This window comes from Pteronotus mesoamericanus, unplaced genomic scaffold (genome assembly GCF_021234165.1).
Source record: "Pteronotus mesoamericanus isolate MK-2021 breed Mesoamerican mustached bat unplaced genomic scaffold, CSHL_Meso_final contig_116, whole genome shotgun sequence".
Lineage (NCBI taxonomy): Eukaryota > Metazoa > Chordata > Mammalia > Chiroptera > Mormoopidae > Pteronotus > Pteronotus mesoamericanus.
Window position 1 is genome coordinate 3,520,796 of NW_026555027.1, and position 11,594 is coordinate 3,532,389.

Below are 11,594 nucleotides of genomic sequence, written 5' to 3' on the forward strand. Positions count from 1 at the left end.
GGAGGCCGCCGCTGAGGCCACCCCTGCACCCCTCTGCATGAACATGCGCATTTGCTGTTCTCTGGCCTTTCAGATTTCACCAAAGATGTTCCTCAAAACCAACCTGGTTAACCATACAGTTGACGAAGGGGTGTGGTAGCCCATGGCAGGCGCTTAGTGAAGACAGCGCTGGGTTTATGGGTAAGACCAACCCGGAGCCGTGGCAGGGGAAGCGAGGGGAGGCCGGCGGCCGTGCTCCTGGTCCAGGGAGCTCCGAAGGCTGCGGCGCCACGCCGGTGGCTCTGCCTCGTGTTTGTTTGCCCACAGAGAAGGGTTAGCCGGGCAGGATGGCGCTGTCTGCTAGTCATTTAGATGCTCCAGTGGAATCAGCCACCTCCATCCAGCGTCTGCTCAGGGGCAGGAGCGGAGCTGACCCGGGTTCTGGTTCTGGGACTGACCAGCTGAGGGACCTGGGACAAGGGAGTATGTTTGGCTCCCTGAGTGAAGGAGATGTCTAAGATCACTCCAGGCAAAGCCCCAGAAGCACGCGCGCGCGCACACACACACGTTATATATGTAAAATTTTATGTATATATAAAGTTACATGGTTTCAGATGCCAACTGAACTATATAAAACGATGTATAACTATATATAGAAAACACACCCACATGGATAACTTAGAAAGTATGAAATGGGACAATGTCTTATAGTTCATTTGTTATTTAAACAGATTCACCCGCCTCTCCCATACAATTATCTCTTTGTTTTGAACACAACCTAGAGGGAAGCATGCGGGCAGCATTGCTGTAGTTATTTATTTTTTAAGGTGAAGTAATGATGTAGGGCGATTGGCAGGGGAACAGAATTTCCATTGTTGCCATTCGGGCTCCTTTACAGAACTCCACACCCTTCGCAGCCCGAGTGTTTGTCTAAGGCGGTTTGATAATCGCGCCTCTCCTCTAGGACGCGGAGGGGAGCAGCCGTGCTGCACTGCGTAAACAGTGGGTGCCCGGCTAACGCAACAGCAGCTTGAGTTTCTGTTTCGGCCTGTCAGTCCCATGTCACCTCGTCCTCATTCTTTCCCGCCGTGTACACATGCCAGCGCCGCAAGGGGCCAGGACAAGCGAGAGACACAGAGAGAGAGAGAGAGAGCGCGCGCACACTCCCAAAGGCATGGCTACGCTCCCCCCTGCCTGGGTTGGTGCACACACGCACTTGCGGAGTTTACAGGTTGCAGACTTGCGACGCGGGCTGGCGTCCGGCTCAGCTGTGGCTGTTGGCGAGGCGAGGGCTGCGCAGAGGCAGCCTGCAGGTGGTGTGGAGCGCGGGGCTGGGCGCGCGAGTTCAAAGTGCAAACAGAAGCCACGTCATAAAGAGTGGCACACTGTGGTCGGCGTGGAAACTGCTACTGGAAAATGGCACCCCAACCGGTGCTTTTAGTTAATCTACGCTGTCCTTTGAACATGTTTGTGGCTATGACAAAAAATAAACATCAAAGGCTACACACGTTAACCTTTCTGGCTCCTGCACTGAGTCATGAGAGGGCTGCTTGAAGGACATGCCCAGCCTCCTGCAAAACCGCGCCTCGGGACTCCTGGGACACGGGCCCCCTGCTGTGCACACTTTCCCACTGATGCTCGCTCTCCCTCGCAGAGCCCTCTCTGGCAAGCTGACTACAGCGGTATTTTCTCGATCTTTCTTTAGGCTCTCCTTTGGAAAAAAATCTCAAATCCTGCACATTTTCAGAAGCACTACAGCTGTGAGGTGGTTCTTCCAGCTATTTGATTCATCGCCCACATCTTTTCATTTCATGCTCCATCAGAGATCGGGGTGGGGGGGGTGGTGGTTCTTTCTAGGAGTCACAGGCCTCCTTCGGCGAGGACGTCCAGGAGACCGGGAGTGACAGCCGGGTGGCCGGCGAGCAGGAGGAGCCAGGGCTCTGCAAAGAGGCGGACCGAGCACCCCCAGCGTGCGGTCACAAGGCTTGACAAGTTGCGTCCTGGACTCAGAAGCAGCTGAGCACAGGCAGCAAATGGACACAAAGGAGCGCTGGTCTTGCCATCAGCAAAGCCATTGGAAGAGCCCAATGAGCCAAAGGAGATTTCTCTTCCTGGCAACCGTGGGGGCCCCTAACATGTCTGTGGGAGTCCCCAGCTTAAAAAGAAGTCCGTCTGAAAATAGACACGTAAGGGCCCTGAGCTGGGAGGCAGGGCCTGGACAAAATCAACGATTCTCTAATGAACGCCAACCTTGCCGCAAAACAGAGAGAAAAGTTGACATTATTTCTTATTTCAGGGGAAAACAAAGCAGGTTTAAAAAATAATAATAATAAGGCATTGCCTTGCAGAGAGAGAGAGCTGCATACAGACTCAGGAAGTAGACGGGCCAGTAATTACAAAGCAAAAATAATCTGTAACTTGCAGAAATGGAAGGTGTGAATAAATGTCCTATCTCCCAGACAGACGGTTGTGATCTGATGGTCTTATCTCTACCTAAGATAGGCCAGTTTTAGGCACATTCAAGGAGGGCAACGGAAAAGAAAGTTTCACTCAAGAAATTCTGTAGAAAAGAATTCCCCTTAAAAAACGTTTTAAGGTGTCGGGCTACGAGGTTTTGAGAATTTGAAAGGATGAGGAGAAAGAAAGAAACAATTTCAAGTTACGCGTAGACGCGTGGAGCCCATGGCCAGGACGGCAACTTGCACAGACACGCCACGCCGCTGACGGGAGGCTGTTTTGCTTTGCTTACAGCGTGAGTCCGACGTGACCCTGGGCTTGGACACTGCACTTAGGTGTGACGGTGACACCCGTTTAGCCAGCTCCCTGCCCCGCCCCATCCTGTCTCCAGCCTGTTTTCAGTAAACCAGGGATAAATATCATCCCCTGCCCCCACACCCAGCCTCCAACGTCCATCCGCAACTTCTGAGCAGGATTGAAGGAGAAACCCGGAGTTGCTCTGCATGTGTTTTCAAAGCGCTGCTAGCACCGAAAACCAATGGGACAAAGTGTCGCCAGACAGCACAGCCCGCCTGGGGACATTGTCCGCTGTCACAGCGGAGGCTGCACCCAGTCACGGTACGTCCGTTCCCAACCACCTTTCCCTCTGTGTTTTTCTGCTCTGTGAGCCATAAAGCGACAGCTCCATGGTCCTGGGCACCTTCCAGCCGGCGCCTTGTGCCAGGGCTCTGGCCCAGGAGCTATGGACGGGGAGGCCGGTGAGGGGGGGCCGCCCTTCCCGACGGAAAAGGCAGAGCCCCCCAGGAGCAGGCCCGGGGGCTCCCCCGCCCTTCCCGCCTGGACAGGTCTGAGCGGCAGGCCTCCTTGCCAGGGCGCGGCATGCTGGAACCCGCCCCGGGGGCAGCGCCCTGTTCCCGCACACCAGCCGGGGACGGCTTAGTCCGGAAGGGCCTGTCCCCGGCACAGGCCAGGGCCCGCTGCGTGGGCCACGGGTGTCAGGTTCTCCCTTCTGTGCGGCCAGCACGGTGCTCACGGACGAGCCCCAGCAGGCCTTGCGCGCTCCGTATGTCGCTGTCAAAGATGCACCGTTTCACCCGGCCACAGGGCGCGCTTGTCCTTCTCGGCCTTCCCTTTCCCGTCTCCGCCATCGTTGGGCATTGCCAGGGCCGGTGCGAGGACGGGGGAGGTGCCGGAAGGGAACCGAGGGGATCTGCGGGAGCCACGGGCCTGGCCACACGCTGCGGGGCCCCTGTGTGGTGGGGACCCCTCCCCCACGTGCCCTTGAAGCACTTCCTGACAATGCTCACAGTCTGCAAAGCTGTGAAAGGAAGTGCCCCCTGCCTTGTGCTCTGGAGCTCCTGAGTCACCAAAGTTTAGGGGGAAAACAGGCCGAGAAAGACACATCCCTGGAGGCTCATGGTACTCGGCAAAAAGGCGAACGCAGAGGACTGGTGGCACCCAGGAGACGGGACAGGAGAGATGCAGGGACCAGAGTCGCAGGAAAAACGTTTGGTAGATGTTAACATCCGTTCGGGCACCAGAGCAGCTTCTGGGGAGTTCTCCGAAGAGTGGGGGTTGGAAACCAGCGTTTGAGATGACCTGGGGAAATGCTCCGCCTTCGAGTGTGAGACGGGAGGGGGGGTCTAGCTCCTATCAGGAAATACAGCCGTAAAAACTGCCTCAAGCTGCTAAACTAAGCAACGGGCATGCTTCACGGCCCCTCTCTCCGAGGCATTCAAGGTCCTCAGACAGGAACTCTACTCCGGAGGCGAGCTGAGCCAGAACATTATTAGCCCGTTTTACAGAACTGAGATGAGACGCAGAGACATCGAATGACTCATCTAGGTCACTAGAAGTTACCTGTGAAGCTGAAAAGTTGGCCTGAGTTTCCTGTGCGGGCCTCCGCTCCCCCGAGCAACAAGACAAGCAGCCCAGGCCACCTGCATTTCCGGGCTTCGACGCGGTCCTGATCCGAAATGTCGCAGAGAAGCCCGGCGACCGGCCACCCCTCAGGGCCTGGAGAACCGGCGGGGGGTTCAGTGGGAGAAAGGGCTTTGGATGAAGAAGCCCCTTCAGGAAAAGCAAGCTTCGCCGCGACCCTCAACCAGGAGAGACACCTGGGACGCACCCGCTGCCCACGCCCCAATTAGCTTTCATGTGTAAAAGCTGAACCTGCCGCGCTGCACCCGGGGCCCCTCTCCCTCTCCCTCTCCCTCTCCCTCTCCCTCGTGGACACTTACGAGGAGAGGTTGAAAAGCCACCACGTGGGCGGGTTTACTCACCACCTGCCCACGTCCCACCGGGGTCCCAGCTGCCCTGCCTGCCGCCAGGCTCTTCCCCCGCCTCAAGGACTCTTCCCTCTCCTCAGCCGTCCACCCATCACACCATCTCCTTCCCGAGCCCTGTGTCGCCTTCCCCAGGGGGCCTCCCGCTGGCCTCCTGGGCCCTGTGGCTTCTCCCTCCCTAGCGCGGACCGAGAGCGACCACGTGCCCCCTCGGAGAACCGAGCACTGAGAGCTGGGGCCGCTCTGTGCTGCCCAACGCTGGCGCCTGCGCGCAAGCACTCAGCCCGGGCCACGCAGTTTGTCCGTGCACCTACGTTAACGACAGTCACTACAGACAGGGAAACTGAGGCCCAAGAGGGCAGCTGCGTGACTAGAGCCAGGAGATGGGACAAGGACGGGAAGGCGCTGCCGCGCTCTCGGCTGCTGTCCCGTGCAGACCGCCCGCCTCTGCCTGCCCTTGGCGAGTGCTGGCTGCTCCTGGGAACGTCCGCCCCCCCCACCCCGATGGACACCCACCAAGCCCTGGTTTCTCCGGGACAGGCTCTTTGTCCCCTGGAGCCCCGCTCTGCCCAGCATGAGCCCCGGCCTCCCTGCCTCAGCCGAGGGGCAGACCTTTCCGGAGCGCACGTTTCAGATGTATTCCGAGCAGAGGGACCTCTTGGCTGCTCGTTCGCTTCCAACCCTCCCAAGGGCTTCCTGCCCGTTGGTTCCTGGGTCAGCTGCCACTTCGGAAGACGCTGCGCTCCTGGCTGCTCCCGTGGCTGCCGCCCTGGGTGTGGGCGCAGGTGTGAGGCCTCCGGTGGCTGACTCTCCCCACCCCACCCCCGCCATGGCCTGCCCCAGTGGCTGAGTGCATCTTGGGTGGGTCCTGAGTTACAGGGACAATGTCGCAGGAGGAGATGGAGCCAGGGTGGTGGCTCCTTTTGGGGATGGCTTTTTGCTCTTTTACAACTTAAGCATTTCCAAATTGCTTTGTCATTTTCAAAGGCTTCTTAGCACGTAAAGGTACTGCATGGCAAAGGGTATCATGAGTTTAGATAGATTTTTAACACCTTTTTTTTTTTTCTTAGTTTCCAAATAAATGTGCAGGCAGTGTCAGAATGCGAAGCTCCGCGTTGCAGGGGGCTGGGGGCGGATCCTCCCGCCTTCAGGATGGCACCCAGGAGGAGCGCGGCGGCCCCGTGGGCCGGGGGCGCTCGGATTTGCAAAGACGGCAGGAAGTGGGTTGAACTGTGTCTGTCCCTAAAGTTGTGCGTTGAAGGCCTAAGCCCTAGTGTATCAGCATGAGACCGTATTCAGAGACGGGCTTTTCACAGAGGTCATGAAGTCACTCCATGAGTGGCCCCTGGTCCGAGGAGATAGGCGTCCTCACAAGAAGAGGAGGTTAGGACGCAGAGAGAAGACAGCCACCGACCCACCAAGGAGAGGGGCCTCGGCAGAAACCAGCCTTCCCAGCACCTGGAAGCCTGCACTATCACAAAGCTGCCGCAGGACTCTCCGTAAGACGTCTGGCCTCCAGGACCCTGAGACAATACGTTTCTATTGTTGAAGCCACCCAGGCGGCGGTACTTTGTTAGGGTGGCCTCCAAAATCATACAGATTTCCCTCTGTGTACAATACCCGGCTTTGTCTACATGGCTCTGTACTCTTGGGCCTCGGGCTGAGCCAGAAGTGCCTTCGTAAGGACATTTCTGAAGATACGGGCAAACTGCCCTTGCAGAGACGCCGCTTCCCACACCCAGCCGCGTGCACGCCCCGTCATTCCCTTTGAGGGACGCCTCCGAGCCGGCTGTGGTGCGTCAGCCCTGCCGAGATTTCTGCCTGTGGTTCTAGGAACCTGGAGGCATATTAGCATTCAGGCTTTGCATAGACCACTAAGCCACTTCTAAGAGCAAGGCTATCTGAGGCATTTTGCAAAACTACGTCTGTGCCACCGTTTTCCTCTCCACACCCGCCACAGTCTTTGGGGCAACACGTCACGCCTTGCGAGGGGGCCAGCGTGGGGGTTCGGCAAGAGGGTCACGCCACAACGCCGGGGGATATCACTCCAGGGAATTGTGATTTCAACTTATCTCCTGGCCTCCGCGGACGGAGCAAGAGCGGCGCGTGGTGTGCGCCACGGTAGACCACGTTTGCTTTGCACGCCAGCCTCTCAGGCTGTCCCAGAGGCTGGGCCCATGCCTCTCTTTCCCCCCAATTTCCACAGGGGCACCTCCCCCAGAGCGGGTCTGGGTTTCCTTCGGTGAGAATTGCCGGGACTGATCAAGCGCTGCCCTGGAGAGAATACCGAGTGTTTTCCCCTCCTGCTCATGGCTGCAGCTGGGAGGGAGCACACGCCGCAGACATCAGGCAACGGGGAAGGGGTCCTGGCAGGCCAATGGCCGGGCTGTGGACACGGGGTTAGGGGCTCAGGGAGGGTGCCGTGGGGGAGAGCGTGGGGGCCGTGCTGGCCTCCGGCGCCGAGGCGATGCCCATAGGCTGCCCACAGCGATGGCACCTGTCACCTCCCGAGCTCGAGGGAGTGGCGCTAATCCAGACCATGGAAACCACCCCGTCGATGGGTCCCCTTGATACACTTCACAGGGAAATTGCCAAGATTCCACTTTGGTTTCTCTGAAATTAAATCTTCCTATTGCATTATCGAGTTAGAGGTTATAAAAGGCCCTGAGTTCCTTTTCTGAGAGAATGGAACGGAAACACCGTTTGTCATGAGCCCTTCTGAGGCAGGGTGAGGTCCTGGGGACTGCCCCGCTCTGCCCCCTTGGAAGCTAACTGCCCCTCGTCCCCGCCTGGGCTGGGCGGGTGACCGTCCCTGGCCCAGGGCTGTGGGGCTGCGCTAGGGGCCGGCCCCCTCCCTTCCCTGGTGTCTGTGCAGGTCACCGGGTCCCCTTATTATCTCTGCTGCCTGACCAGTGAGGGGACAGGCAGGCCCGCCCTCTGCCCCCAAATCCAACGCACTGCCTGGCGACATGTTTAAAAGCCCCTGACTTGGCCTCCCTGGGCTGATGGAATAGGACACGGTCATCGTGCGGAGGGGACATGGACGGCGCGTCAAGGCAGGAAGACCTTTTTACTGTTATTCTACAAATATTGCTTCCTCCGCTTGCTCGCGGCCCGGAGGAAACGCAGCCGGGGAGGTGGCCGTGTGCGGCCTCTCAGCAAGCAGCCCAACTGTGTGACTCACTCACGGCGCATGACTCAACTTCACTGAAATGTCCTCAGCTGCCAGTAAAGAAGCCCGTGAAAACCCTTTAATTTGGAGCTTTGAATCGGTTCATGACTTGCTTTCTCCCCTTTCTCCTGGGCTCTCCCCCTGCCACCCCCAGCGTGTGCATGCACACGCACCTTTGTCAAGCCCTTGAATTTCAGGGACCCCGAGACGCAGAAACTCAGAGGCACTTGCAAGAGCATTTGTTGTGACAAAGTGGCTCGCAGCCCTCTGCCTTCCCCGGCTCTCTTGGCTGAATGAATAAGCAGTGAGTCACAGATACTATTTGGGTGCACGCGAGAGTTTGCAGCCTGAGAGTGGACTACCCCCTAACCTGTTCGCGTCAGCCCGGCTCTGCCGACCCATCGGGCCACACTTGGCGGGCACTGGGCAGCGTGCACGCCCTGACGCTCCGCAGCGCCTTTGTGACATTTTTATTGGTTTAAGCACAGTCCTCTTTTCCCACCAAAGATACACAGAATGAGCGTGCGTGCGCACACACGCGCGCGCGCACACACACTCTCACAGCTCACCTCCACTGCCCTGCACGTTTCAGGGGACGGGCTGCGAGTGCGCAGGTAGGGTTCCCACACTAGCCATGCCCTTCGGGAGGCTGTGCTCTAACAACCTCGGGGCGACAGCGCTTGGCTTAGGGAGCGTCTCTGTTGCTCTTCGTGAGAGAGCTCGCTCTGTGCACAGCTTGCTTCCTTTCTCGCTTCAGAGATGCTGGCTGCCTCTGCCCTGAGACCACAAGGAGCAACACACAACCGCAGCCCAATGCTTTCCGCCCGGGCCCGTCAGCCCGGCTCGGCGCTCTCTGCGTTCCGGGCACGTCCGCGTGGCTGCCCCGGCCCTGAAGTCCCTGGCTGGTTTCACGCACGTCCGTGAACTGCCTCCGCCTCACGCTGGCCAGTCCTGCCGGCCAGGGCTGCAGGCAGCTCTCGGCCCCCGGCTGCCTGGCCCGGGGGCCACAGAGCATGCTGAGCTCAGGATAACTCAGCCGCTGCCACTCCGGCGAGGGACAGCAACAATAAAACCCAGGGAACGCCACGCAGGCTGCACAATCTGCAGGACTCTAGCCAGCAGCAGGCCAACGAGCTTGCACTTGCCAAAGTTCTCGTGCACCGACTAACACTTCAACAGCTTAACTATTTATTCAGACGTTTCTGAAGAGCTGTCGTCTGATGAATAAGTAATCCAATAGCCTTGTAATCATAAGCCTGAGTTTGAATTCCTCCCACCAGACAGACGGGGAACCGGCTGGCTATCTGCACCAAGTTACAACATTCTCCACAAAGCTGAGCAAAAGCAGATTTAAAAGACCAGCGTGTACTCACCTCTCATGAAGCACTGGGGATATGAAGGAAATGACTCAAATACGCTGTCTGAAGCCATGGCTTCCTCCTGAAAATGCACCCTCTTCGGAAGGCGGGGGAGTCACTGATTTCTTCTTACCTTAGGAGCGAAAACCAAGAAAGGTCATTGTTTGAACCGCCCTCTGCAGCCACAGCCCCCTACATCTCTTTTATTTTTTTTCCCCTCGACTCCTCTGGGGCTCCCCGAGTCCTATGAAAAATGTACCTTTGCGAAAACAGATATTCAAATTGTTCAAGATTAAAAAAAAAAAAAGCGGTGTCTTGGCTGTGGGTTGATGATGTTCACCACCCTGCGAAACCCTGTGGTTTGCAGCCCGTGTGATTCGTCCTGCCTGCTGACCACTGTGCCGGCGTCGCCTCCCGGCACTGCCAGCCTACCCCACTTGTGGTTCTGTGGTTGTTTATGGGCCCAAAGAAGTTTTCACACAACCCAAATTACAAATTTAACTGTTCCCCTTTCCACAGCGCCTCTTAATTGGTTCTTGCCAATCATGTGACCTCAATGAGGTCAATTTTTTTTTTTTTTTTTTTTTTTACTTTCTGAGCAATGCCCTCCTTCCCCTCCACCTGCCTCCTGCCCCCCCTCGCCCCCCCTCACCCCCGCGGCTGTGCAAGAAAAAAGCCGAGTTGACTTTGGGAGAGAGCGACTGTAGCACAAAGTGACTCAGTCTCTTATTCCATCAATGGTCTTTGCTGATGTAGGGCAACGCGGGTCCTGTTGTTGTTATTTGTGGTTTGGGGAACTACTGATTATTTTGATTAAGATTTCATTGCTGCTTATTCGATAGTAATTCTACCCCGGCACCAGGCTGCTGCTCAGACAGGATGTGGGTGCCATCGCTGGGGGTGCCGGCCATCAGCCTCTGAGCGGTCAGCCCCCGGCAAAGGCTGGGACGGCGTGAGACCGTACAAGGGGGAGGAAAAGCGAAAGAAGTGTTTCGGTGACAGTCTGATCCCCAAAAGGTTCTAGCGACTTACTGGTATTTCAGAACCTAAAAGAGGGAAAGTACTTTAACTTCAATATGAAAAGACCATTTTTAATACAAAAAATTATGCGGTTTTATTCCTCCTAAGCGGACATCTTTTCAGTAGAGAGAGAAAATCGTTGTTCTCTCCTGCACACACACGCACACATGCTCAGATTAGGCAGCTAAAGAAAAAGAAAGTGAAGTTTTGCATTTTGGGCAGAAGCAGGGGCTGCCCTGTAGACTTGTTTTCTGCTTCCACCTGTGAGAGGTCCTGCCTCACCCTCCTCTGCTCCGCTCGGGCCCACGGGCCAAGTCGCCCCTGGAGGTCGTGTGTCCCGTGCGCAGAAGCTGCACTGGGCGAGCAGTGGGGGGCTGGTGCAGGGCAGGGGGCGGGGAGCAGAAAGGCTTCTCCGGAGCAAGCCCGTCCCGGGGGACTGACTGCAGGGTGTGGTCTAGCCCGTCCTCCACCTCAGCAAGGGGACAGGCCTACTTGGAGGCGCTGAAAATGGGAGAACTTTGCATGTGGGCAAGCCTCTCTGGGCACACACATTTCTTTCTTCTTCCTGCCCACGAAGAGAATACTGTTCTTTTTAGGTTTCCAAGGTCAAGCAAGGCTGTCCTTCCCTAATGAATACACTTGCTTTGCTGGGCTCCATGTGCATCCTCCACAGTGCCCTGGACACAGAGGGCCTCAGCCCACGCGTCCCAGAGAAACTGGGAGACCGGGAGCCCCAGGAAGCCGGCCCTGGGCGGCCGGCAGCTCCGTGGCGTCCAGCAGAGGCCCTCGCGACGCCTGGCCCGGAGAGCCCCTCGGCGCTGTCCTCCCTCTGCGTCTCGCCCACAGCCACCGCAGCAACGTGCTCGAGGGCAAATGGCACAGGTGCTGTTGAAGGCGCAGGCAGGATTTTTACTTACGTCTGTTTTGACTAAAGCAGGAATCGAAACTCAAGAGTCTGCTTTCTCCCAGACTTGTGCGAAGCAGGCTTGCCCAACGCCGACACCTTATTAGCACGGACGAGAATCATCCGGTGTGTGTGTTTGTGAAGTTTATTGACATCCACATGTCAGGCCCGTTGCTAGGACGCTGCGCGCGGTGGTCCCTACGAAGGCTGCGTTCAGGCCCCCGCCGGCCTCCCCTCCCCCAGCATATCCCTGCCCTTCTCCTCTCACCCCTCCCCGGGAGGGTCCTGACAGCTGAGGGCTCGGACACGCAGCTGCCACCTCGCAGGCGGCTCAGACTTACTAACGGCTGAGAAATGCAAGGGGCGATGCAGAAGTGCCGCCCATGCTTCATTCTAGAAAGCCCCTGATGCTTTCGGCC

The 11,594-nt window shown here is 57.4% G+C and overlaps 1 protein-coding gene across 2 annotated transcripts in view; it reads right to left on the reverse strand.

The window, feature by feature from the left end:
- The window catches only part of RUNX1 (RUNX family transcription factor 1), a 209,915-nt gene extending 200,536 nt beyond the window's left edge, over positions 1 to 9,379 (reverse strand). For both annotated transcript variants that reach the window (XM_054578148.1, XM_054578156.1), the window contains exon 1: positions 9,267 to 9,379. In XM_054578148.1, coding sequence (XP_054434123.1) covers positions 9,267 to 9,324 — 58 coding nt within the window. In that variant the 5' untranslated portion in view covers positions 9,325 to 9,379. The remainder of the gene's footprint in view (positions 1 to 9,266) is intronic.
- Between the last annotated feature and the right edge of the window lie 2,215 nt (positions 9,380 to 11,594).